A 27,776-nucleotide genomic window follows, 5' to 3' on the forward strand; every position below is an offset into this window, starting at 1 on the left:
ATGCTAGTATACAATTATCAGATAGCTCTTAAAGTGTTGTTTCACTTTACATTATTTGCCACAAGTTTCTGGCGATTTTTTCTAAACTATGGAGTTAGAAACAGAAAATACCTGCCCTTCCTGAAACTAAGTAGAAGTCAAATAGGAAGAATAATCTTACCCATTAGTTAGCAAGACTGTCAAGGCAACAGACCATAGGGAGAAAAGATTGAGAGGTTATTACCCCAAGTCAATAGAAGGTAAAACATTTATTGGCTTTCCTCTTAATTTTCTTTTTTTTTTTTTTTTTTTTTGAGACGGAGTCTGGCTCTGTCGCCCAGGTTGGAGTGCAGTGGCGCAATCACCGCTCACTGCAAGCTCCGCCTCCAGGGTTCATGCCATTCTCCTGCCTCAGCCTCCCGAGTAGCTGGGACCACAGGCGCCCGCCACTACGCCCAGATAATTTTTTGTATTTTTAGTAGAGACAGGGTTTCACCATGTTAGCCAGGATGGTCTCGATCTCCTGACTTCGTGATCCTCCTGCCTCAGCCTCCCAAAGTGCTGGGATTACAGGCGTGAGCCACCGCGCCCGGCCAATTTTCATTATTTTCTTATATCCTTATTAAGAAGTGAAACAAACCACAAAAATAAAGTGCTAAATTTAATCATTCCTCTTGTTTTGGAAACTCCTTGGGAACCCACAGTACATCCATCAATAAATGTTTGGTCAATTTTTCTTATTGCTTTCCCTCACCTAATAATAAAAATCTGATAAGAATGTAGCAATAACTGGAATGTAGAAATACTTACTCTTGTTTTCATGCCATGTCTTTATAAACACTTTGGAACTGGAGCAGTTCTCTTTCTTTTGAGCTGAGCTCTTGGATAATAGTATACTCATTTCATTCATTTAGATTTTCAAGTAATGAAGTTGTTTAAGCTACTCATGAGCTAAGGAACTACTTTATTCAAGCAAAATTATTCTCAATTAGAATTGTTTTTTCCCTGAGTAGACCAACTTATTTTTAAAAACAGGAAAACAATTTTCCATTTATCACATTGTAATTACATGTGTACTGAGTTTACCAGTAGCTCTACAAGGAGTTTTGTTATGTACTAATGGCAGACTGCTTGCTAGAATACTGGCCCCTACTTTCTGTGTGATTTTTTTTTTTTTTTTTGAGACAGCGTCTTGCTGTGTCTCCTAGGCTGGAGTGCAGTGCTATGATCATGGCTCACTGCAGCCTTGGCCTTCTGGGCTCAAGTGATCCTCCCTCCTCTGCCTCCTGAGTATCTGGGACTACAGGCATGCACTACCATGCCCAGCTAGTATTTTTTAAATTTTTGTAAAGACAGGGTCTTGCTATGCTGCCCAGGCTGGTCTCACACTCTTGGGCTCAAGTAATCCTCCTGCCTCAGCCTCTGAAAGTGCTGAGATTACAGGTGTAAGCCACCATGCCTGGCCTAAGCCAGACATTTTTTTGCAAGCTGGTTAGAAGTTGATTTTATAGTTTCATTTGGCATGATGATAATGATATCAAGGTTATATGTTCTATCCTCACAAATGCTATTTCATTTTATTCTATTCACATGCAGGCAAATGTGTAGTAACACAAATTGGTGTAAGAGTTTCCAGAGTGAGTTCACAATACATCATGCCTTTTAACTTTCCATTTATAGATAAAGGAAATAGGCTCAGATGCAATAAGTAACTTGCATAAGGGGACAACTAGTAAGTAGCTCAGGAGACCAACCCCAGCTTTTTAACTTCTAGCCTAAGGTTCCTTCCATTATACCCTAAATGGTTCTACTCAGCTAAAAGAATGAGTAGACCAAATATATTCATGACTATATGTTTACATGGAATTTAAGAAATCATTTAGATCCCACTTTTTGTATATTAAAGCATTAATCACTGAAAATCAAACATTAAGAGATTAACAAATTATTAGGATAAAATTGTTTAGTTACTATTTTATAGTGGTTTACTTGGATGAAAGTACCAATAGCACCAAAAAAAGCAACTTGTTCAATAACTATTTACTAAGCACCTTTTACTTGGCTGGCACTATGCTAGGTGCTAGGGATACAATGGTATTTACATCAAACATGCGATACTCTAGGACTTCACAGAGGTTACAGGGAAATAAAGTTAACAACTGATTTAAATAAAGTGAACTAAGTGCCATGACAGAGGATGTACAAGCTGCTATGGAAGTACACAGTTGGGAAAACTGGTCCAGTCGGTTATGACAATACACAATAACAATAGTGTCGCTTTTTTCTGGGTAGCTGGATCCTCTGTTTGATAAAGTTGTACACAATACTATATGATTTTCTTCTAGTTAACCTATCTCTTGACCCCATCACAAACATAAAACCCACCAAAAAGAAATGCCTTTTGAATTCCTACTCTGATCTTTTTTCTTCAGAGTTTTATTACAAAATCATTAAAATACAGGTATTCAGTCTTAATACTATTTCATTCACATATACTTGATTGTAATATTTAAACCCCAAATAAAATCAGAAATACAAAAAACATCCATTTCCATTGTTTCACAGTACTTGTAGTAAAGAGAACCACTTATTTATTGTTGATTTCTAAAATTAAATGTGATAAAATATTTTTCACCACCAAAGTGAAATAAAAGATTACATTCTAATGGGCTGGTGTATTAGTCCATTTTCATGCTGCTGATAAAGGCACACCCGAGACTGGGAAGAAAAAGAGGTTTAATTGGACTTACAGTTCCACATGGCTAAGGAGGCCTCAGAATCATGGTGGGAGGCAAAAGGCACTTCTTACATAGAGGTGGAAGAGAAAATGAGGAAGAAGCAAAAGTGGAAACCCCTGATAAACCCATCAGATCTCCTGAGACTTATTCACTATCCTGAGAATAGCACAGGAAAGACCTGCCCCCATGACTCAATTACCTCCCTCCTGGGTCCCTCCCACAACATGTGGGAATTCAAGGTGAGATTTGGGTGGGGACGCCACCAAACCATATCATTCTGCCCCTGGCCCCCCCAAATCTCATGTCCACACATTTCAAAACCAATTATGCCTTCCCAACAGTGCCCCAAAGTCTTAACTCATTTCAGCATTAACTCAAAAGTCCAGTCCAAAGTCTCATCTGAGATAAGGCAAGTCCCTTCTGCCTATGAGCCTGTAATACAAAAGCAAGCTAATTACTTCCTAGATACAATGGGAGTACAGGTATTGGGGAAACGCTACTGTTCCAAATGGGAAAAATTAGCCAAAACAAAGAGGTTACAGGGCCCATGGAAGTCCGAAAACAAGTGGGGCAGCCAAATTTTAAAGCTCCAAAATGATCTCCTTTGATTACAGGTCTCACATCCAGGTCACGCTGATGCAACAGGTAGGTTCTCATGGTCTTGGGCAGCTCTGCCCCTGTGGCTTTGCAGGGTATAGCCTTCCTCCTGGCTGCTTTCATGGGCTGGCATTGAATGTCTGCAGTTTTTCCAGGCACATGGTGCAAGCTGTCAGTGGATCTACCATTCTGGGGTCTGAAGGATGGTGGCCCTCTTCTCACAGCTCCACTAGGCAGTGCCCCAGTAGGGACTCTGTGTGGGGAATCGAACCCCACATTTCCCTTCCTCACTGCCCTAGCAGAGGTTCTCCATGAGGGCCCCACCCCTGCAGCAAACTTTTGCCTGGGCATCCAGGCATTTCCATACATCTTCTGAAATCTAGGCAGAGGTTCCCAAACCTCAATTCTTGACTTCTGTGCACCCACAGGCTCAACACCAGGTGGAAGCTGCCAAGCCTCTGAAGCCACAGCCCAAGCTGTACACTGGCCCCTTTCAGCCATGGCTGGAGTGGCTGGGACACAGGGCACCAAGTCCCTAGGCTGCACACAGCACAGGGACCCTGGGCCAGGCCCATGAAACCACTTTTTCCTCATAGGCCTCCAGGCTTGTGATGGGAGGGGCTGCTGTAAAGGTCTCTGACATGGCCTGGAGACATTTTCCCCATGGTCTTGGGGATTAACATTTGGCTCCTTGCTACTTATACAAATTTCTGCAGCCGGCTTGAATTTCTCCCCAGAAAATGGGTTTTTCTTTTCTATTGCATAGTCAGGCTGCGAATTTTCCAAAGTTTTATGCTCTGCTTCCCTTATAAAACTGAGTGCCTTTAATGACACCCAAGTTATCTCTTGAATGCTTTGCTGCTTAGGAACTTCTTCTGCCAGATACCCTAAATCATCTTTCTCAAGTTTAAAGTTTCACAAATTTCTAGGGCAGGGCCAAAATGGCACCAGTCTCTTTGCTAAAACATAACAAGAGTCACCTTTACTCCAGTTCCCAACAAGTTCCTCATCTCCATCTGAGACCACCTCAGCCTGGACTTTATTGTCCATACTGCTATAAGCATTGGGGCAAAGCCATTCAACAAGTCTGTAGGAAGTTCCAAAATTTCCCACATTTTCCTGTATTCTTCTGAGCCCTCCAAACTGTCCCAACCTCTGCCTGTTACCCAGTTCCAAAATCGCTTCCACATTTTTGGGTATCTTTTCAGCAACACCCCACTCTACTTGTACCAATTTACTCTATTAGTCCGTTTTCATGCTGCTGATAAAGACATACCCGAGACTGGGAAGAAAAAGAGGTTTAATTGGACTTACAGTTCCACATGGCTGGGGAGGCCTCAGAATCATGGTGGGAGGCAAAAGGTACTTCTTACATGGTGGTGGAGAGAAAACGAGGAAGAACCAAAAGCGGAAACCCCTGTTAAACCCATCAGATCTCCTGAGACTTATTCACTATCCCGAGAATAGCACGGGAAAGACCTGCCCCCATGATTCAATTACCTCCTCCTGGGTCCCTCCCACAACACGTGGGAATTCTGGGAGATACAATTCAAGTTGAGATTTGAGTGGGGACACTGCCAAACCATATCAGCTGGGTAACCACAAAATGACAAAGGTGATCAGTCCAAGAGATCAGTATGACTGCAATATATAAAAGACAATAACAGAGTGTCTCATGATGGACTAGAAATAGGATTCCAGACTCCTTCATCGTACTACTGACATTTTTCACATGTAAAGTAAATGTTTCTATTTCCTTTTGCATTATTCTGTAATAAAATAAGAAAAATTCATAAGATATTGGGAAATGTGAGTATTTAAAATGACCCATTAAACTGAATAGACAACATTGCATTTCATTTTTTAAAAATATGTCAAGGAACTGGATCTGTGATTTTTAAGATCTAAAAAGTCACTGAAGGAATGTCATTTAGGCCAGGCAGAAATCAAGAGTATAAAATAGCAATACTGTTCATATGACAGATGAAGATATGGTTTGATCTGAGCCACAGAAAGAGAGGGCTTAGGTCAGGCACAGTGGCTCACACTTGTAATCCCAGCACTTTGGGAGGTCAATGTGGGCAGATCACTTGAGGTCAGGAGTTTGTGACCAGACTGCCATACATGGTGAAACCCCATCTCTACTAAAAATACAAAAATTAGCCAGGTGTCGTGGCAGGCACCTGTAATCCCAGCTACTCAGGAGGCTGAGGCAGGAGAATTGCTTGAACTCAGGAGATGGAAGTTGCAGTGAGCCGAGATCACACCACTGCACTCCAGCCTGGGTGACAGAGTGAGGCTCCGTCTCAAAAAAAAAAAAAAAAAAAGAAAGAGAGGGCTTAAATAAATTAAATAATTAAATTAATCAAATAATTAACTTCATAAATTAAGAGAATCAAGACTGGAATAAATTTCCTAAACACAAATAAACTTCTCTTATAGAGAAAAAAAGTTAAGACTAAGTGAAGAAGATTAACTAGTAAATTGATCCTGATGTGAAAGATGTCTCAGAAAATTTATGAGTAAATGTAATTTACATAAATATAATTTAGTCTCCAAAAACCCTTTGTGGAATTAGAAAGGATATAGATGAAAATTTAATATTTAGCAGCTAATCAAAATTTTATAGCAAGTTAAGTAACAAGTTAAAATTTCAGGCAGATTTCCGTCACGTATGTCTATATCTAACTCATACTTTAAATTGCTTTGTTAAAATAACATATAAGAGCTACATTTAAATCTATGCATAGATTGTGAACACAGATATGTATATATATCAGTTACCCATATACAAACAAAAAAATTATGAAACTATCTTCAAATTTTCTCCTGGTATTAGTAATTTGTTCAACAGTAGAACTTATCTCTTTCTTAGCCTGGCGCGGTAGCTCATGCCTGTAATCCCAGCACTTTGGGAGGCACAGGCGGGTGGATCACTTGAGGTCAGGAGTTCGAGACCAGCCTGGTCAACATGGTGAAATCCCATGTCTACTAAAAACACAAAAATTAGACAGGCATGGTGGTGCATGCCTATAATCCCAGCTACTCTGGAGGCTGAGGCAGGAGAATCGCTTGAACCTGGGAGGCAGAGTGTGCAGTGAGCCAAGATCCTGTGAGATCATGCCACTGCACTTCAGCCTGAGGAGACAGAGCTAGACCATGCCTCAAACAAACAAAAAAAAAAGAACTTATCTCTTTCTTGCTGTTCTATGAATGGAACATGCAAACTCAAATCATTTTTGGAAACGATTTATAAATCGTTTAAGTACTTTATAAATAACTTAGTAAATCTTCTTACTTAAATCTGTCTTTTCCAAGCAGCCCAAATTTGTCAGAATTTCCAGATTAAATAAATGAAATCTGTGCCTGTAGTTCTAGAATTTTTTAAAGTACTTATTTGAAATGTGTTACTTACAAGGGTATATTAGCTAAGACTCCCATTATGAATAACTATATACTTCCAATAATTTACACTTTATGTCTTCCTAGTTATTAATATTCAGTAAATTTTACTTAACCAGAGACTGAAATTATAGAATAAATTCAATAGAACTTCTGAAAATATTTTATTTATATTTCATTTCAGTCAAGTACTCATTTTCCAAATCTATAAGGCCATCTGTCTAGAGTTCAAAATTTTTAATATTATCTGAAAAACTAGTTTTTAAAAAATGATTGAAGAACATGTCAAGAGTGATGAAATGCACAAATTTAAAATGTTACATAAAACAATAAAGTACATACATATAACAACAATGAAAATTCTTTATTTAAAATACTAAGTTATTAAAATGGGTAAAATGACATAGTAAAATAAAATTTTTTCAAAACAACTTTAAAGAAAACATACAATGACATGGATTATAATATATACAAAATAGGAATTTAATCATCACCTGTCATTAATGGGAAGATTTGCATGTATTCAAAATATTCATAATTTTAAGTCAGATAAATAGAACACTGCATGGGGGAGTTCTATATTTAGTCTCTTCAGAGGCGTTTTAAATTCCGCTTACTCTGGGCACTTCCTGGGAGAGCATCTTTTCTATTTCTTGGCTTTGCTGCTCCTCTACTACATTCTTCAGACCCATGATAAGCACACAGACATAACACACAAAAGTCAAAACCACAGGCTGTTCGGCTACACAGTCCCCTTTTCTTATATGGCTGGTACTTAGCAGGGGACTGGCACCTTGGGCAAGGTTTTAATGCTTCATCAGTAAAAAGTGTTTTGGCAACCTGCAGTGAAAGCACACACACTAAATCTTCTGGTTTCATATAGAGGAGCACTTTATTTCAAACTCTGTAAATATTTATTTCTAATAACTTATGACATAATAAATACTTACCTTAACATATTCTTCCTGTTTACTACTTAAGTGAGTAACAGAAGAGCTTGCTAGAGGTGTCAAAACTTCTCCCCAGGGAGATAATGTTGACCCTTGCTCTCTCTGAGAACCAGGTATCCTAGCCTGTGCCTGCACAGATCTTAAAGCTGAGCGATTTAAAAGCTGGAGCCGAGTGGCAGCATCCTCGACATTTAATACAGCCCCCTGTGGTAAAGGATAAGAGGCATCAATACTGCAATACCAAAACAGTTCCAGGATAGCTTTCTGATGCACACAGATTTATATGCTTTGAAGAGGTTTTCTGCCATCCGAATTCTCTCCCTAGGCTGTTCCTTTTCAGAAAAAAAAACAAACAAAACAAAAAACCAACCTTTTCTCACCTAACATATAAAAGTTAAATAAATATAAAAAGAAAAAAATTTAAATTAAATTCTTCATCTAAGTTTGTATGGCTGGTTATTTTTCCATTTATTTTAAACTTGGTTCAGCAAACCTTTCCTGTAAAGGACCAGATAATATAATATATAATCTAGACTTTGTGGGCCATGTAGTTCCAGCTACTCAACTCTGCGGTTGTAGAAAAAGCAGCTGTAGACAAGAAGTAAACAAAAGAGTGGAGAAAACCATCAAATAACTTTCTCTTATAATTTTTTTTGTTTTGGTTAATAATACATTAGAATAGTTCAAGTAGAAAGCAACCAGTCTATGTTGGAATAGGACAGCAAAGGGCCCCAGGAAGGATGTCTCTGAGGAAAAGAAGGAACAGGTAGAATACCTGATTTGTCTGGACTTACACAGAGGAGACTTTCAGTTCTGGTGGATAATGGGAGATGAATCAGGGATCTGTATAGAGAAACACTAAGCAAAAATAAATAAATAAAAGAGAGAGAAAAAACTATGCAATTATTAACTGGAGGGAAAAAGTTACACTAGAACGGAAGTGTAATCATAGTGTACAACATACTATAGCTGTGAAAAAAGTTATAGTAATCTCAACACAATCTTTATAATGTCAGCACCTAATTCTGATTCATTCCCAAATGGTGGTGTAATTATAGTCATAAGATAGGAGAAGAGAGAAAGGAATTCAGAGAGAGGGGGGTTATGTAGGTAGTGGCAGTAGTAGTGAGAGGTTAGAGAACCTAATCCTTCTATAGAAAATAGTAAAGAAATGACAGGGAAATAAAATTATTTTGAAATATGGAGCTAAACACTAGAAGAAAGTGTTGAAAATGATTGTCTTGATGGAACAAGAATCAAGAGTATGAAGGCATAATGGTATATTTTGTTACGATAGTCCAGTTTGACTTCTTAAACCATGTATTACTTTGAAAAAGATTTTAAAAAGCAAGTCAAAATAAGAAAAAGAGCATAAGAAAGGGGGGGGGGAAGTACAGTTCTTTAAGAAACTGAGTTTTTAAAAAAGTGATTGCTAGAATATAAAGATAGAATTTTTTTTTTTTTTGAGACAAAGTTTAACTCTGTCATCCAGGCTGGAGTGCAGTGGCATGATCTCAGCTCACTGCAACCTCCACCTCCCAGGTTCAAGTGATCCTCCCACCTCAGCCTCCCAAGTAGCTGGGATTACAAGCCTGCACCACCACACCCAGCTACTTTTTGTATTTTTAGTAGAGACAGGGGTTCCACCATGTTGGTCAGGCTGATCTTGAACTCCTGATGTCAAGTGATCCACCAACCTCTGCTTCCCAAAGTGCTGGGATTACAGGCATGAGCCACTGTGCCTGGCCAAATATAAGACTATTTCTTTTTTTTTTTTTTTTTTTTTGAGAATAGAACATTTCATTATTTGGAGTTACATGGAGGGTTGCCAGCACAACAATATGCTTCTTCCTTAGAGGAGTTAAGGAGTATATGGAGCCAAATGTTTAAATATTAATAAGTGCATGCTTAAACAACTGTTTTTTAAGTCTGTCCCTAGCATATAGGGCAGCATTTGAAAAACAGATGTTAAGAAGGCAATTAATATCTTCCTTATTACAAACTCCCAGAGCCAGCAGCTGCAGAAGCAGCCATGAGCTCTGAACAGGTGAAAAGGTAAAGCTTTTCTTCAAAATAAAAAAGAAAGTCAAAGTTTTAGTTAATAGCAGTCCCTAATAGTTCACTGTAATGAGAAACCTGTCAATCTATATCTGGGTGTTCATATTTGTTTATGCCATGCTTTATTCCAATTATTATATTTAGTCAAATTAGAAATTTACTTATAGTATGTTATTAAATATTTTTTGCTAGAACAAGAATGAATTAGTGAACTCTCAGAATCTTTTTTGACCTAAAGTTGAATCTATAATCAAACATGGGTGCTAGTCATCAGATGCCTATTACACAAAATAGCATGCCTGAGAGGAATCCATCAGCTTCTATAGGACTTTTCTTGTAACTTTAAAGCCAGAATTCAAATCCTCAAGGGAGTGCAAGTTTATGATGCTTCACAGGTACTGATGTGCTTTGCTCACTCACCTTCAGGCTTGTACATATGCTACTTTCTCTGCTAAAACCCTCTTCTCTGTGTTCACCTGGCTAACTGCTAACTCTTCATTCAGGTCTCAGTAGAGATGCACTTCTCTTGATTCCCAAGTATCAGTCAAAAACTCCTTTAAATAACTCTGGGCTTCCTCTCACACACCTGGATTGTAGTCACCTATTTACCTATATCACCCTCAAGGTGTGTGCTCCAAAAGAGCAGGAACCATGTCAGAAATGTTCACCATTGTAATCTGAGCACTGGCACAGTTAACTAACACGTAATGTCCACTCAAAAGACTGGGTTAAAAATGCTATAAGGGTATCTCATTATAATTAGGATCCAGCATATCATTGGTATTCAAATGCTAAGAGCACACCCACGTAAGCAGCAACAAAGCCCAACAAGATGTTCTTTTTTTTTTTTTTTTTTTTTTTGAGAGAGTCTCGCTCTGTCGCCCAGGCTGGAGTGCAGTGGCGCGATTTCGGCTCACACTGCAAGCTCCACCTTCTGGGTTCACGCCATTCTCCTGCCTCAGCCTCCCGAGTAGCTGGGACTACAGGCGCCCGCCACCACGCCCGGCTAATTTTTTGTATTTTTTTAGTAGAGGCAGGGTTTCACCGTGTTCGCCAGGATGGTCTCAATCTCCTGACCTCGTGATCCGCCCGCCTCGGCCTCCTAAAGTGCTGGGATTACAGGCGTGAGCCACCGCGCCTGGCCAACAAGATGTTCTTGATGCTATGTTGTTTATTCCATTTACAGACTGGGTGAAAATTGAGTTTGGGAAAACTAAAGAATTTATGAGTGAATGTTTGTTAAATGGAAAAGGTTAAAGATAGCAGGAAAACCAAATTAGGTTGTCTAGCAACATGAGATTATTATGTATTTATACAAATCCATTTTAGAGAAGTATTGCATACATTACCTCAGAATCTGTTTTCAGTTGTGTGATATAAAATTTCCTCCTCCGATTTGCATTTTTATCTTGAACAACAATTTCACGCCAATTTCTGCTTACTTTCCAAACACTATAACAAAAAGATCCATCCTTATATTGCATACATTCTATAGGATTAACATTTTGTTGTATACGCTAACTAATGAGAAAAATTTGTTTTAAAGATTTCGGGCAGTAAATTTAAACCTAAAAATTTACATAAAAATATGACTTTGTCAACATTGTTATTTCATATTAATTCATCATATAAAAGAATTCCAATTAAAATGTAAAGTATATGCCAGCAATATACAGATAGATTACTCTTTTATAAATGGTCATATAAAGCCAGTATGAGTCCACTGGGAGACTGATTAAGAGGATTTAACTTCAAATGTAACATTAAAAATTTGGAACAAGAGATGCAGGAAATGACTGTCATCTATAACACAAGAGGTTTCATCAATTTCTCCTATTCCTGTGTTTAACAAATCTCTGTCATTTTGATTACATAAACACAAGCACAATTAATCCTTCATTGGCATTACTAAGTGCCAACTATAAATACTATTATGGGTCGCACCACAGAGTTCCTATTTCATTAACCAAAGTTTATGAATATGAAGCAGCTAAAGAAAAAACACAATTTTTGTCCAGTGATTGCTGATTTATCAATAACTTTGATAATATTATTATTAAAAAGTAAGACTTTGACTATTAATCTGGTCTTTCTTTGTTATTCTAACAAATCAAAAGGAGTAAGGTCAGAAAAGATTGAAATAAGTCACTTCTTACGGAGGGTCCCAGTTGTCAACGCTACTATTCTTCCAGCTACCATGCCCACTTCAATTGTCATTGACTCTCTCTAGGCTGATATATGTGCCCTATATCAGAGGGAAGGAAAGGAACAGGCAGAAAGTCACCCAATAATGGGGAAGAAATGAAATACATAATTGGGTATTTGCCACAGATATTGCAACTGATCAACTCTCAAGTTACCAGGAACAGTACTGCCAACATAGTTACATACTTTGCAGTACAAATACTGTATGTTTGGAGAGATGGGAAGGAGAGATAATTGTTGAAATATGACTGAAAATCAACTGCTCACATAAGCAAGCACCCAAAAGTGTCACCCAATTTTAATTTTAACTGGCCCAAATACTCCAGCATATAAAAATAGCATTCCTGGCCGGTCACAGCGGCTCACACCTGTGACCCCAGCACTTTGGGAGGCCAAGGCAGGAGGATTACTAGAGCCTAGGAGTTTGAGACCAGCCTGGGCAATGTAGTAAGACCCCATCCATACCAAAAATATTTTTAAAATCCTATATCTCAGCCATCTCCTTAATTTTTTAAACAGTTTATCGTTTGAACATTTTTAAAAGGCACACAATATGGGTGCACTAATCTGTTTATTATCCTACTTAAGATACACCAAATACATTCTTGATCAAATCTATTCCAGAAAGCCTTAAACCTTAATAAGAGTTTATGGAAAAATACTGGATTAGAAATCAGAGGGCTCATTATAGACCTAGATCTATTCCTGTCGCCTTGAGTGGCTGTTAGCAGGTCACTTCTCTGGGGCTCATTTCCTCATCTGCAAAACATGTGAACTAGATACCTTAGAAGACTTCCAGCTAAGAAATCCTACAGTTCTCTACGATAGACATACAATTAATGTATGGAGGAAAGATAAAGAAGGGCTTCGATAGAAGTAGTGGCCATAAAAACAACAAGGACAGAACAGGCAGTGGCTCACACCTGTAATCCCAGCACTTTGGGAGGCCGAGGTGGGAGGATCACTTGAGCCCAGGAGTTGCAGACCAGCCTGAGCAACACAGTGAGACCCCATCTCTACAAAAACTAAAAACAAAACAAAAAAACCAAGGACCCTGTAAAAAACTCTTTTGACATATACCTATCAAGAAAGAGGCTCACTAACTTCCCGCATGTTCCTCCATAACCATCATCTTGCAGAAATCCTGTTCCACATGACTTCTCTCCTTCATTGCCACGGCATTCCCATGGGTCTTGTCTTCTGATAGTCCTGTAACTCCCCCAAATTGGCATGAACAGAGTCTCATTTTAGTCTTTGTAACCTTAGTTCCCACCCTCAATATTCTGAAACGTGTTTCTCTTTATTATGTAGCAGCATTCAATCTACTGCAACATCTGTGAACACAAATTCTTCAGTTTCTAATTTCTTGAAATTCCCCAAAGTAATTAACTTTCACTGCTGTGTTAACAATAAAAATGAAATAATCCACATTTCCCTGGTTCTGGAAAGATCAAACCCTAAAATGAAAGCTAACGATTGTTTTTAAATTCTAGAACTTAAATAATTAAGTGGTATTATTTGTACACTGTCATTTCTCAGTCACCACAATGCATTACATTATTTCTGACCAAGTGTCATAACTTTAATACTGCTTGCAATCTGACAATATGATCTGAACTATTAAATCATTAAACAACTTCCATGGAATAGAGCTTGCCATCTTGAAAATTTAAAATTCAACTTTTAGCAACTCTCTTTCCAAATAACAGTGATAAGAACTTTATTCAGAAAAAAAAGACTATATTATTGCTACTTAAGCTGGCTTTTAAACAGAAGGATCAGCAGGTGCGGTGGCTCACGCCTCTAATCCCAGCACTTTGGGAGGCTGAGATGGGCGGATCTTGAGGTCAGGAGATCAAGACCATCCTGGCTAACACGGTGAAACCCCGTCCCTACTAAAAATACAAAAAATTAGCCGGGGGTGGTGGCGGGCGCCTGTAGTCCCAGCTACTTGGGAGGCTGAGGCAGGAGAATGGCGTGAACCCGGGAGGCGGAGCTTGCAGTGAGCCGAGATCACGCCACTGCACTCCAGCCTGGGCGACAGAGCGAGACTCTTGCTCAAAGAAAACAAACAAACAAACAAACAAACAAACAAAAACGGAAGGATCTGTACTAGGTAGCTCTGTTGGGAAGTTCACTTAAACTACCTTTGATATAAGACAACAAAAGACAGAGATAATAAAACAAAATAAAGGACAACCACTCAAGTCACAGAAAATCTTTCCAACTTAAAAAAAGAAGTTTTATTTCATAAACAACTCTTACTTCTTACCTGCATAGGCTCTCTGCGGTCAAGGACTCTAAAACCATAGCAAGAATATGCTTTAAATTTCTATATTTTAATTCTGTTAAGATGTCCAGTTTTTCTATACCCATTTTCTTGCCAATCAGTCCCGCAAGTATACACTGCAGTACAGCTATTTTCTCCCCATCCCCTTGCTCTAAGAATTCATGTCCACTATTTTCCTGTAATCTTTTCCTCTTGCTTTTCATGAACAGCTCATGTACCAATTGCAAGGCTGGGGTCTTTGATAAATTCTTTAAGCTAAAGGTCAAATCCCCACTCTCATCACTACTCAGCTGACCCTCTGAGATGGCAGAAGCAGCTGCTGCTCTTTTTTCAGAGTCAGGGTGGACAATCTGCTTTTCCTCTTCTGTCTCTGACTGCGAGCTTTGTTCCCGAAGGGTGGACAGTCTTCTCGACCTTCCAAGATGTCTTGTCTTTCTTATGGTGTCCCCAACTTTGGGAGTCCCCTTATGTTTCTGCAGTAGTTCTTGAAAAGAACCCTCCTGGTCAGAGAGGGAATCTTCTGATTTCTCCAAGCTAAGTGAGTTAAAACCACTGTCTTCAGGCGTTGAAATACTGCCTCTCACTTCAGGTGAAGGAGAAAGTATTTGACTTGCGTTAAATCTAATGTTTGCCACAAGATTACTTATCGGAGTCACAAATATGTCCTCATCTGTTCCACAAGTTGTTCCACTAACAGAGGAGCCCAGGAGCTCTGGACATGCATTCTCATCATTAATGCATAAACTGCTATCACTAAAGTCATGTGTGATAGAGTCTTTAAAATTATTGCCCTGAATTGGAGATATACATTCAACTTCAAATAGGCTACAATCATCTTTGGAATCATCAATTGTGGAAGTCTTTTGCTGAGAAAAATTAAGCCTCAATTTTTGACTGCATGAAGTCACTTCTTCTGTTTTTAAAGTGCTAGTAACTAAAGGGCTAAAATTATTTGCCCTGGGAAAACCTGAAGCACTGCTTGGAATATTTTTTTCTAAGTTGATAACTTGGCTTATACTACTTTCTAAAGAACTATTTTGTGATTCAAAGTCCCCTTTTAGAAGAGCGAAAGATACATTCAACCTTCTGCGAGGTAAACATTTTTTCCCACTGATTTTAGGTGTTTCACAAAGTTCTGGGGTTTTATCCTTTTCCTTTCTAGGCAAGATACATTTCTTTTTTTGAGTGGGAGACTCTAAAGGATGTGTTAAGCCCAGGCCTGAAGTTTCAGGGTGCTCATAGAGTAATGTTGGGCCTTTTTCTTTCTTTCCAAGATATTCTTTTTCTATATTATCAAAGCTACAAGATTTTAACTCATTGTAGCCACTATCTTGAAATGAAGACGTGGAACAAAAATCTCTGAAGGTGGAGTACTTGGAGTTGACAATTGGAGGAGAGTCCGCCCCATTTCCTGCTTCAGTGCCAGCTTGACCTGAGTGCCTTTGTGACATCTTCAAAATCTCTGTTTCTGCAAAGTGACAACAAAGTTATTCTGCCTTTGAAATGAGTATCCAGGCAGCTTATACCAAAATACATTATTTGTTATGAGTACAGATAATAATGGAAAATTGTATGACAATTTTTGAAAAGTTACTTTAAAAAAACAATTCTACTCCATAAAAAACTGATGTGTATCCTACTTAAAATGAGTTCTTGACATCACAAAGCCAAAATGTTCAGGTTATAAATATTCAAAGATCACTTGATTAATCATAGGCTAAGCATCATGCACACATATTTTATTGAACTACCCTAAAGAGAAAAAAACCTAGAAGCATTATTTTTAGATTATTTTATTACCTTATGATTTTCACAGAACTAAACAATTTTGATTTTAATATTCCAGCTTATTTGTGCCAGCCTATATTAGTCTACTCAAAAAATGCTATATGCTACTTTTTAAACACCTTGGGGAATGTGTCAAATAATGAGTGCTGCCTCTAGATCTACCTGCAATCAGGCTGAACAACTCAAGTAATGTTCAAACATGTAACATAGACCTGTTGTAGAAACCTAGTCCCCATAACCATTCACGAGATGTGAATTCCCAGACTTAAGACTTTGCAAAGACTGGCTCATCGATGAACTACTAACACATTCTTCTTGAGCTAACCGTAATGAACCACTGCACCACAGATAGGGCCATTTCAAACTTGGCATGTTGTACTTATTCATATCTCACTTTCTAAATATTTTGTGATGCAAGGTCCAGTTTCAGCCTTGAATTCACAGTTAATAGGCAACTATTTATGGGAAAACCACCATTTAAAATATTCTTGAAGTTGCAAATAAAGAATGCAACTCAATTACTTAAAGAACAGTTACTCAGTAGTTACATGAGCAAGGAATGACACTAAGAAATATTTTACTCCTTAAACTTTTCAACAGTGTCATCACATTCCTTCTTTTTAGAAACTTGAAATAAATCTTAACTCAAAGCTAACAAATTTGTTTTGACAAAAATAGTGTTAAGAAAAAAATTTATTATAGTTTTTGATATTTTTCCAGATGATTCAAAGGACATGAAGAAGACTGTCATTCCTTCAAAGTTTTCTCCAGGACAAATGCACAATTTTTCTCCATTAAAAGATCCTGGGAAGATCTATTTATTGGCTGTAATGCGACAGTAATTTATTTATGCTTAAATTTAATCAAATATATGAGTGAATGATCTTTGTTACAAAAGCAAATTGCTACTCTAAACACAAAATATTTCTTTATGGTTTGATGATCATTAAAAGATTATTTTTACTAAACAAAGTCTAAGTATTTTTTAACCTTTTAAATCTATACTCGTTTTTGATAAATGTCATACATGTCCCCTTCTGATCTACATCCTCTCAGATCACTGCTAACTTCTGCACATGGTCACAAACCAAATAATCAAATTGCTTTTTTATAATTTTGTTATATTTTTAAACAATTGTTTTACAAATATTAAATTAATAAAGTAGAATGCATATTAAAATTACATCTCCACCCATGAACTGTTTTCTCCCTCTCTGAAGGTAATTCTGTTAAATAACACTTTTCACTCAATTTGCGTCACAGCCCTTTTATTTTTAATTTTTAATTTTTTTATTTTTTATGAGACGGAGTCTTGCTTTTTCGCCCAGGCTGGAGTGCAGTGGCGTGATTTCTGCTCACTGCAGCCTCTGCCTCCCGGGTTCAACCAATTTTCCTGTATCAGCTTCCCCACTGACTGGGATTACAGGCGCCCACCACCACGCCCGGCTAATTTGTGTATTTTTAGTAGAGACGGGCTTTCGCCATGTTGGCCAGGCTGGTCTCGAACTCCTGACCTCAGGTGATCCACCCAACCTTGGCCTCCCAAAGTGCTGGGATTACAGGCAATAGCCAACGCGCCCGGCAGGTCACGGTCCTTTTAAAAGGTTATGGCAATTGTACTGCTACTTCACCACTAGGTGTCTCACAATGCTAGAATTTGGGAAACTCAGAGGCAAATTGTTAAAAATAAAGTGGGGAATGCAGATATTATCTCTTTCCCCTAAAATGTTATCCAAAAATCTATTCTGGCCGGTGGCTCACGCCTGTAATCCCAGCACTTTAGGAGGCCGCGGCGGGAGAAATGCTTGAGTCCAGGAGTTTAAGACCAGCCTGGGTAACATAGTGAGACCCCATCTCTTAAAAAAAAAAATTGTTTCTGTTCATCTACACACTTGAAGTTGCCTCCAATGTCCTTTCTCTGCTATCATTTTCATCTTTCTACTACCCCAAGACGTTGGTCTCAAACGTGGTTCTTCGCAACTGAACTTTAAAATTATTCATGTAAAATCATGGACTGTCTGTTGTATTTTATGGACTCAACAGTTCACGGATAAATCAATCAAGCCTCTTCGATATTCATTTTTAAAAACTAGGCTTCTGATAAAAGGCGAGAAAACTTATTCCTAAAGTGTTCTTTAAGAAAAAAAAAAAAAAAAGCAGCGGCCGGGCGCGGTGGCTCACGCCCGTAATCCCAGCACTTTGGGAGGCCGGGGCGGGCGGATCACGAGGTCAGGAGAGCGAGACCATCCTGGCTAACACGGTGAAACCCCGTCTCCACTAAAAATACAAAAAAATTATCCGGGCGTGGTGGCGGGCGCCTGTAGTCGCAGCTACTCGGGAGGCTGAGGCAGGAGAATGGCCTGAACCCGGGAGGCGGAGCTTGCAGTGAGCCGAGATCGCGCCACTGCACTCCAGCCTGGGCGACAGAGCGACTCCGTCTCAAAAAAAAAAAAGAAAGAAAAAAGAAAAAGAAAAAAAAGAAAAAGCACCTACCACATCAGAGAATGAAATACTTACATTAAACCCAAATGTTCTTCATTTGTTAAAGTGGAAACTCTTACCATCAGTAAATCTTGAGCTCTTAGATGTGAAAGTTACGTAGGCTTCCAAACAAGAAATTCTCTCATCTTTGTCTTTAAAATTCATGCCAAAATAATGCCACTTAAAGAGGAAAACTTTAGTTTGCACAATTAATTGAAAGGTGCAGCAGCATCATGATTGCTCAAAGTCGAAGGGTACACAGGGTGCATGCCGCAGGGATTATTCCTAACACTTGAGAAGGTCTAAATCATTTTGAATTTCCTTCAGCCCTCCAGAAAATAGTTATCTTAATATCCTTGTTTTCTCCAGCTGGACTTAGACATGAGTAAACTCCCCAAATTCGGGTTCCTGAAAAGGCAATGTGTGCTGCAGCCTGGCACTGACTCCCCCGAGGAGCTATGGCGGGCGGGTGGGTAACGGTCTCACCAGGGCGTCAAAGATCCGCTAGGCCCAGAAAGCCAAGGGCAGCAGGGGATGGGCTGGCGTCACCGGGAGCGGAGGAGTGAGGGCTGCCGCGCGCCTCCCTAGGCCCAGCACCTGGAAGACACAGGGCGACGCGGGGCCGGGCCGCCGGGAGACCCGCTAACGGGCACTCGCCTGGGGTCCCCCCGCCGCCTGCCTGGAGGCCGCGGGGCCGGGCGAGGCGCCGAAGCGGACAGGTGGGAGAGGAGCCGGGCAGCAGCCGCTGGGTGCGCCGGGGAGAAGCCTCGGCCTCGCCCCCTGGGATGCGGGCTATGGCAACCCCCACGCCAGCTTCGCGTGGGGCCGCTGCCTTTACCTCCTTAGGTTTGAACGGCCCGCCCGGAGTAACCGCTAAGCGCAGCCCCGCCCCGCGCCGCGCTGTCCCGCCCCTTCCTCCGGCTCTGCGGCGCTCCCGCCCGGCCGCCCGCAGGCCTGGGTCCTCGCTTGAGCGGGAGGAGCGCCCCCTCTCTCGCTCACCCCTGCACCCGTCCCGAGGCGGGTCAGAAAGGCTCTGCTTCTCCCCATTCCCACTTTGGGAAGCATTACCGTATTTAGGAATGCTAACGTGGCCTACAGTGGGATGCCATTAGAAATCATGTATGAGAATGTTCCCTTGGAAATGATTCTCCAAACTGTCAAATGCAAAAAGCAAGTTACAAACTGACCCCTTTTAGGTTAAAAATATGGATATACACAGGATGAGGTCTGAAAGGTATGAATAACTTGGATACGGTACCTTTGTACAGGATTATGTTTGCTTTTTAGTTCTTTTTATCTGTGTTTTCTTCTCATGTTTCAACAATGAATATATACAGATTTTGTGATAAAAAAGCTGAGCCGGGCCTGGTGGCTCACGTCTGTAATCCCAGCACAGAGGTGGGAGGATCACTTGAGCCAAGGAATTTGAGACCAGCCTGGGCAACATAGTGAGACCCCCATCTCAAAAAAAAAGATTTTTAAAAAATCTATTCATAAAAACCAGAGTGAAATGTGTTCATTGTTTACAAACATCCCTTTTTGGGCATCATGAACTCCCAAGTACCCTCAAAGCCAAATAAATTTTTTAAACCCTAATTTTTTCATTCAATAAATATTTACTGGGTGTCTATTATATGCCAGGGACACTCCTGCTGCTCTTGGCAGCTTCTTCCTAGTCTCCTTTTTCTGGCTTCTTTTCCTTGGCCTACTCCCTAAATGAGAGGTCCTACCTCAGCATTTTTATTAGTTTATCATCCCATGCTTATGTAATTCTTATTCAGAACTTCAACCATCACTTTTAAGCCAATAACAGGCACTACCACCACTCTTCTCTGACTGGACATTTCTCCATCTGGATGTCCCTCAGTCATCCAAAACCAAACTCACTAAAATTATTATTATTATGAGACAGGGTCTCGCTCTGTCACCCACGCTGGAGTGCCGTGGTGCAATCTTGGCTCACTGCAACCTCCACCTCCCAGGTTCAAACGATTCTCCTGCCTCAGCCTCCCGAGTAGCTGGGACGACAGGCACCCGCCACCACGCCTAGCTAATTTTTGTATTTTCAGTAGAGACGGAGTTTTGCCAGGTTGGCCAGGCTGGTCTCGAACTCCTGACCTCAGGTGATCCACCTGCCTCGGCCTCCCAAAGTGCTGAGATTACAGGCATGAGCCACTGTGCCCGTCCACTAACAGTTATTAAATTCCAACTATGTGCCAATTACTGTGCTAGGTACTGGGAATACAGAGCTGACACAGCCACAGTTACTGCTGTTAAGGAGCTCATTGGTATAGAGCAAGTGCTGTAACAGAGGAACAGTAGCAGCACAAAGGAAAGAAGAACCAGCTAACTCTACTGGAGAACAGAGTGCATGAGATAGATTTTGATGTACAAGTGGCAATTTAAAAGGCAGACAGCAGGAAATTCCAAACTTAAAATGTATAAGGGCAGGAAAATTTCAAACTCAAAACAAAATGTGCAAGGGCAGTTGGGCACATGGAGAAGCTGCAAATAATTTGTTATAAGCAGAAACTAAGAGTTGTTAGAGGAAAGGATTAGAGAAAATTCCTGAGAAGTGAAGAAGCTAAGTATTGGGAAGTTCTGGATGCACCTTCAGAGTCTGAAGAGCATTTTAGAAAGTCCACTCTGGTGGCAGAATGGAGGACAGAATGAAGAGAGGCAAGGGTGGCTGCTAGGAGACCAGTAGGAAGCTACCGCATTTCTCCAGAAGGCAGTGGGGGGTGGAGCAGAACCAAGATGTGACATGTTCAGTTGGCAGAATCAACTGCATGGGGCAAGGAGTGAGGGAATGAAGAGTATAGGCTTGGGAGAAAATAAGATGCATTTAGTGTGAGGTTGTTAAGTTTGAGGTACCTGTAGGACTGTAAAGAATTAATGAATTACACATTCTTCAAGACAGCACCTCTCTGAAGCCTACCCCCACACTCCCTGGCAGAGTGAATAGTACCCTCTCTAGCTCTTCAAACAAATCTCTATTACAGCCATTTTACCCTTTCCTGCCCCACATTTGCAATTCTCCTGCAGAATTCTACTGAATTTTCTCTGTGTAGTTTACTACCTTCTAAAATCCCATATTATCTACTCATTTTTGTTTAATGTCTGCTCCCCATCTCCATCCCAATGTAAACAGGGCAGGGAATTTTGCCTATGATTAAGTAAAATCCACATAACCCCAAAACCATTTAAACATTGCCCTTTTCTTTTTTCTCCAGTTAATTTATTTTTCTTGACATATTTTATTATGTCTGAGGAGTAAAAGACTATATCGTATCTCCTTTATATTGTTCAAGGAAGAATCATTGTCACCTCTCCCCACCTAAAAATGGGCAAAAAGACACCTAGTTATACAGTTTGCCTGAGCTTTACTTACATACTCCAGATTGAAGCCACTGAGCTGTAATTTCATATTCTTTACAGTCTTTTGCCTTTTTGCTTCCCTTTTTTTTGAGACAGAGTCTCACTTTGTCACCCAAGCTGAAGTGAAGTGGGGCAATTTCAGCTCACTGCAACCTTCGCCTCCCGGGTTCAAGCGATTCTTGCACCTCAGCCTTCCAAGTAGCTGAGATTACAGGTGCATGCCACCACGTCTGGCTAATTTTTTGTATTTTTAGTAGAGACAGGGTTTCATCATGTTGGCCAGGCAGGTCTTGAACTCCTGACCTCAAGCAATCTGCCCGCCTCGGCCTCCCAAAGTGCTGGGATTACAGGCGTGAGCCACGGTGCCCAGCCCTTTGCTTTCCTTTCTTGCATTGGGTGTCATCCCATCATTGACTTCAGAACTCTAAAACCTACCTGCTTGCCACAAAATCTGATGCTTCTTTTTGGGACCATCCAATAAAACGTAATGGGAGATTTCCCAAATTACCATGATATTCAAGCTATCTGGATATATTTAAGTGAATATAATCAAGGAAAAAGGAAAGACAGAGATTCAGGGAAAAAATAGCAACTTGCATCTCCATAACCTTCTTAATAAAGAGTTAAAAGCACTGTTTTCCAGGATGGCAAGACAACTACCCCCATTAAAACAGAGCAATGCAATGATGTCTGGCATGTAGTACATGCTCAGAAAAAGTTAATGCTATCATTGATAATAGTGTAGCTTACACTGACCAAACTCCCAAGTGATCCTAGAACTACCACTCTCTGTTGATAGGAAAGAGCGTGTTGGATTGGGAACTAGCACCAACATGAATTCTTGTTGAAATTCTGGATCTTCTTGCTATGACTTGTCATTACTTTGCCCTTTTGTAGGGCCCCAGCACCCATTTGTATTCTACATATGTTGATCCATTCTGATCTCCATAAATTGTTCTGCACGAGAATTATCTTGATATTTCAACTGGAGAGTTAATATACAAGAGAGCTTGTAAATATGAAAGTTTGACTTTTGGGATCACTCTGTCATCTTTCTCTTAGGATAACAATGGTTCCATCTAATAGTTCTTACAGGGAAGCCTATTGTGCCTCTTGTATTAGATCACCTCTTTGGTTAAGAGGAGAGGTACTTTGTAACAGGGCTAATGGTTAAAATATTTATGCTCTGTTAGCCTGTCTGTGAAGAAAGAAGCCAGGAACTGCTGCGTTTTCCTGAAGGGTTTTTAAATGGCATCTTCCTGGAAAGATCAACTTAAATCTCTCAAGCTGGTCTGGGTAGATGCAACAGAAGGAGTTTGAACTTCTGGAAGTGAAAGGTGAAGCTCAAAGCTCTCAGATTTCTGGATGGAGAGCCCGAAAGGAGTATAACCTGCTTAATAAAATATCAGACATAGTGCGTGTTGGGAGAAAGAACGCCTACTTCTTTCATTAACTTTAAAATAGTTATTAACAATCAAGTTATTTTTAAATTTTTTAAAGTAGCTTCATTTTCTTCACCCTACTAAGTAAAATATCTTCTGGAAAAAAAGGAAACAAATGTAAACGTTCTGAACCCAACTGATCTATCATACTGAAATTTTGATACTTGAAAGAACGCACCTCCACTGAGCAGGGCGTTTTGTTCTTCTATGGTGGAATACATAGAACGGAGGGCGGGTGAGTAGACAGCGAAAGCTACCAAAATCTCTTAGATTTAAGAGGGAGTTAGTTGTTCATGTAGCTACCGTCACACTAACCTTTGCTTTAAAACAAGTAAACGGATTGGGCGAGGGATGTGACAGTAGCCTATCAGAGAAGGGGCCAGAAAGCAAAAACAAAATCAAGAGAAAGGTAGGAGGCAGCTGCCCCACTGCCCCAGTACAGATATCAAACAATTTTTAAAAACAATCTGGAAAAGTGTTTTTCTACGTGAAAATCATTGGTGTAGTCGATTCTTCTATGTTCGTCCGAGTAACAGCTATCCTAGTACTTCTCGGACACTGTCATCTCGGTTTTTCTTCTAACCCTCTACCGTTCTGGAAAAGTGTTACTTTGTACCACTACATTAGTCAGAAACACACACCGCCTTGTACTTGCATAACTGTTAAAATGCTCTGCTTTCCTGCAAAATTAAAATAGCTGGGGACCAGGCACTTAAACCCGTAGAATCTAACAGACAGAAAGCCCCTGCTTTACCGCCTTTGCGCCATCCGGGTTGTCTGGCCACGCCTGGGGCGGAAGAGGCGGGGAGAAAGAGAGAGAGAAAGAGAGACAGCACTGTGCGTCATGTACCAGCGCCGGAAGTTGGTCTCGACACCTGGACTATCCGGGTTGTATTTGGAAACGCGGAGTGAGAAGTTTTTCCGTGCTGTGTAGGTAAGCGAATTGGCGGGTTGGGGTTTGTGGTGGATATTTGGGCCAAAACTGGAAAGACACTTGGGGTAAAAAGGTCCGGTATGGGGGTAGAGTTGAGAGTGGCTGGGGATACAGTCCATGCTATCGCTCTTTTCCCTATTTTCTTTTAGTTTAGATGTTTAGCCAGTAGGAGTTATTTCATTGTTCTTCCCTCGGTGAGCCTGTTCCCCTGTTGAGGGATATAATTTTTTTTGGCTAACTTCTGCTAGAGTTTGGGAAAATAGAACTTGTGTTAAACGAGAACGCGAGCTTTACAGTCAGATCTGTATCCCTTTGACTTTTAGTAGCTGAGTGATCCTGCGGAAATTAACATGTTTAAGTATCGGTTGCTTCCTCTGTAAAACAAGAGTGATGTCTCCTAGGATTGTTATGAAGATTATAATGGCCTAACACGTATGAAGTAGTTATTATGTCCAGTTTGGGGTAAACGCTCAATACTTGGGTGTATGCGTTTCGTCCTTGAGACCTAACCCATAGGATTTGGGGAAAGGAACAGACTAGGAATTGGATCTTTGTAGCTTTTCCTGAGAAAAATGGGCCCGGATGGACTTGTGAGAAGCCCTTTTGAGATATTCAGTATTTGAGTCTGTGATTTCAGGGGCTAACAATGGACACCCAGAAGGACGTTCAACCTCCAAAGCAGCAACCAATGATATATATCTGTGGAGGTAAGAGTAGCACTTACCTAAAGTAAGAATATTTTATTTAAGTTTTTTTGAAATTGTTACATTTATTCTTTGCTTAAATGAGTTACTGGTCTTCAGAGTTATAAAGTAGAACACTTTAGCAACCATAAAAAAAAATCGTTGAGGGCAGTAGACCTGGGTTCGTCCTTGGTCTTCTGTTTACTAACAGAAAAAAACAAAGCTCGTTGAGATTTCATTCTCTCTCCTGGAAATATGCATGGCCTACAACCTTTTTCTTTCCTATTTAATAAAAGCAGCAGACCCTTGAGATTGAGTATATTTTAGTGTTTTGGATTGCCTTAGGTAAATAATATAGTTAAGATAATTTGTCTGTAATATTTTCCTCTTCGGCATTGAGTAAATTTTTTTTTTTTTAATTCTAGAGTGTCACACAGAAAATGAAATAAAATCTAGGGATCCAATCAGATGCAGAGAATGTGGATACAGAATAATGTACAAGAAAAGGACTAAAAGATGTATCCTTTTAACTATGCTTTCTAAATATGAGTTAGGAGGAAATGAATAATGCTGGGGTTGATAAAGATTAATTTCTGGTTAAAATGATAACTTCCTGGATTACAGTACTTAAAAAACAAACATGATTAGCATTTTCATGGACCAATGCATAGGCTCTAAATAATCTAAATAATGCTAGTTGATTTTGGTTCTCATAGATTTATTTTTTAGGGATTCTGTGCAGTCAAGCTTGAGGATAGGGATACATTCTGAGAATTGTGTCCTTAAGCAATTTCATCATTCCTACAGAAACCTAGACCGTATATCCTACTATACATACACATCTAGGCTATATGGTATAGCTTATTGCTGCTAGGCTACACACCTGTACAGCATGTTATTGTACTGAATAGACAATTGTAACACAATGTTTTTGTATATCTGAACATAGAAAAGGTACAGCAAAAATAGAGTATAATCTTATGCGACCACTGTTTATATGTGCTCCATCTTTGACCAAAACGTCATTATGGGTGCATGACTACATTTATATAAGTATTCATTCTTGAGCTTCAGTTTATGGACAAGCTAAAGTTCACAAGGAGAAATACAAATATTGTGTATACTACCTAATGGAAAAAGTTGGGCATACAAATTGTTCAAATACTGAGAGTAGGCCCAGCATGGTTGCTCACACCTATAATCCCAGCACTTTGGGAGGCTGCAGGAGTTCAAGACCAGCCTGGGCAACATAGTGTGACACCATGTGGAAAAATAAAATACAGAGTAAATTGTTATGATATAACTAACACACATTTTAAATCGACGGATTATCAGCTTTAACATTACTTTAGTGTTTTGTTTTTTGTTTTTTGTTTTTTTTTGAGACGGAGTCTCGCTCTGTCACCCAGGCTGGTGTGCAGTGGCGCAATCTCGGCTCACATTGCAAGCTCTGCCTTCCGGGTTCATGGCATTCTCCTGCCTCAGCCTCCTGAGTAGCTGGGACTACAGGCACCCGCCACCATGCCCGGCTAATTTTTTGTATTTTTTACTAAAGATGGGGTTTCACCATGTTAGCCAGGATGGTCTCGATCTCCTGACCTCGTGATCCACCCACCTCAGCCTCCCAAAGTACTGGGATTACAGGCGTGAGCCACTGCGCCTGGCCTGCTTTAGTGTTTTTTGATACATTTTATGGAAAAGGTGGTGATAAAAATTGAAAGTGTTTTTAGTTTATTTAAAAACCAGTTGTCATAGTAAATAGTGAATTCCATTCTTTTTTGCATTTTAAGTTAAATAACAAACCAGCTTATTGCAAAGAGAAAGTGACTTTGAAACCTTCAGTCTTAATAATGTTTAAGTACCGTTTTTGTCCTTAACTCAAATTAATACAGTGGTCGTTTTTGATGCTCGATGAATGCTGGGAATTCAGAGGAATGTCTTCACTTATACTTGGATTTGCTGTCTTCCCATTTCTGATTGTTGTATAGCTTTCGATTTTGCTTACAGTAGTTCCCCCTTATCTTCGGGAGATACATTCCAAGGCCCCCAGTGAACTCCTGAAACCTCAAATAGTACCAAACCTTTATACACTGTTTTTTCCATATATATATACCTATGATAAAGTATAATGTATAAATTAAGCATAGCAAGAGATTAATAATAATGTAATAGAACAATGATAACATACTGTAATAAAAGTTATGTGAATGTGGTTGGTCTCTCTTGCTTTCAAAATATCTTCTTGTACAGTACTCACCTATTTTAGAATGTGGTTGACTACAGGTAACCAAAACCACAGAAAGGGAAACTTTGGATGAGGGGGGCACTACTGTACTTAGGAATACAACTATATACATATGATTTTATTTTTAAGACCATATTATATTTGGGTATCTACTAATATTTTGTATAAAGCAATTTTTTGTTCCATTACATGACTTTTTGTTTTATTGTATATGTAATTTAACACACAATAAAGGGTAAAGTTGCTTCCCCAAACCACACTTTTAATCAAAACCTAGAATCATCTGCAGTCCTTGTTAAAATTGCAGGTTTCTAGAACCCTCTGAAGTTCTGATTAAATAAATTTATTGCAAACCACTGTCCTGTGTCACTGTGTCATTTGATATGAAGTATACCATTGTGCTTGGTGTCAGTATGCATATGTCATCTTGAGTTCAATTTTTCATTTATTACTAGGTATAGGCCTTTCTGTATTTTCATATAATGCTTGATTCTCTTTTAAATCTCAGAATAATGAAGGGAAACTTTAATTGTTTTCTGTAAGGCAAAATCAACCACAAGCAAAGTGAATGAAGCAGGCTATTAAGCCAAGTGCAGTTTCCCAGGT

At 39.7% G+C, this 27,776-nt stretch overlaps 2 protein-coding genes across 4 annotated transcripts; one reads left to right on the forward strand and one right to left on the reverse strand.

The window, feature by feature from the left end:
• On the reverse strand, positions 1 to 24,082 carry FBXO43 (F-box protein 43). 3 transcript variants are annotated; one of them, XM_055116783.2, is made up of 5 exons: positions 18,569 to 19,552; positions 14,202 to 15,687; positions 11,074 to 11,176; positions 7,667 to 7,870; positions 1 to 5,083 (listed from the first exon to the last, which is right to left on the reverse strand). In XM_055116783.2, the coding sequence occupies exons 1-5, from the start codon at positions 18,651 to 18,653 to the stop codon at positions 5,030 to 5,032; spliced, it is 1,932 nt and encodes a 643-aa protein (XP_054972758.1). In that variant the 5' UTR covers positions 18,654 to 19,552; the 3' UTR covers positions 1 to 5,029. The 3 variants fall into 3 exon arrangements, with proteins under 3 accessions (XP_054972758.1, XP_003821754.1, XP_063462523.1); XM_003821706.4 differs by lacking the exon at positions 1 to 5,083 and adding an exon at positions 5,912 to 7,556; XM_063606453.1 differs by lacking the exons at positions 1 to 5,083; positions 18,569 to 19,552 and adding exons at positions 6,916 to 7,556; positions 23,487 to 24,082.
• A 29-nt stretch (positions 24,083 to 24,111) lies between these two features.
• On the forward strand, positions 24,112 to 27,527 carry POLR2K (RNA polymerase II, I and III subunit K). The gene is made up of 4 exons (XM_003821707.7): positions 24,112 to 24,242; positions 24,880 to 24,949; positions 25,351 to 25,443; positions 26,818 to 27,527. The coding sequence occupies exons 2-4, from the start codon at positions 24,889 to 24,891 to the stop codon at positions 26,838 to 26,840; spliced, it is 177 nt and encodes a 58-aa protein (XP_003821755.1). The 5' UTR covers positions 24,112 to 24,242; positions 24,880 to 24,888; the 3' UTR covers positions 26,841 to 27,527.
• The last annotated feature ends 249 nt before the right edge of the window (positions 27,528 to 27,776 follow it).

Source organism: Pan paniscus, chromosome 7, assembly GCF_029289425.2.
Source record: "Pan paniscus chromosome 7, NHGRI_mPanPan1-v2.0_pri, whole genome shotgun sequence".
Lineage (NCBI taxonomy): Eukaryota > Metazoa > Chordata > Mammalia > Primates > Hominidae > Pan > Pan paniscus.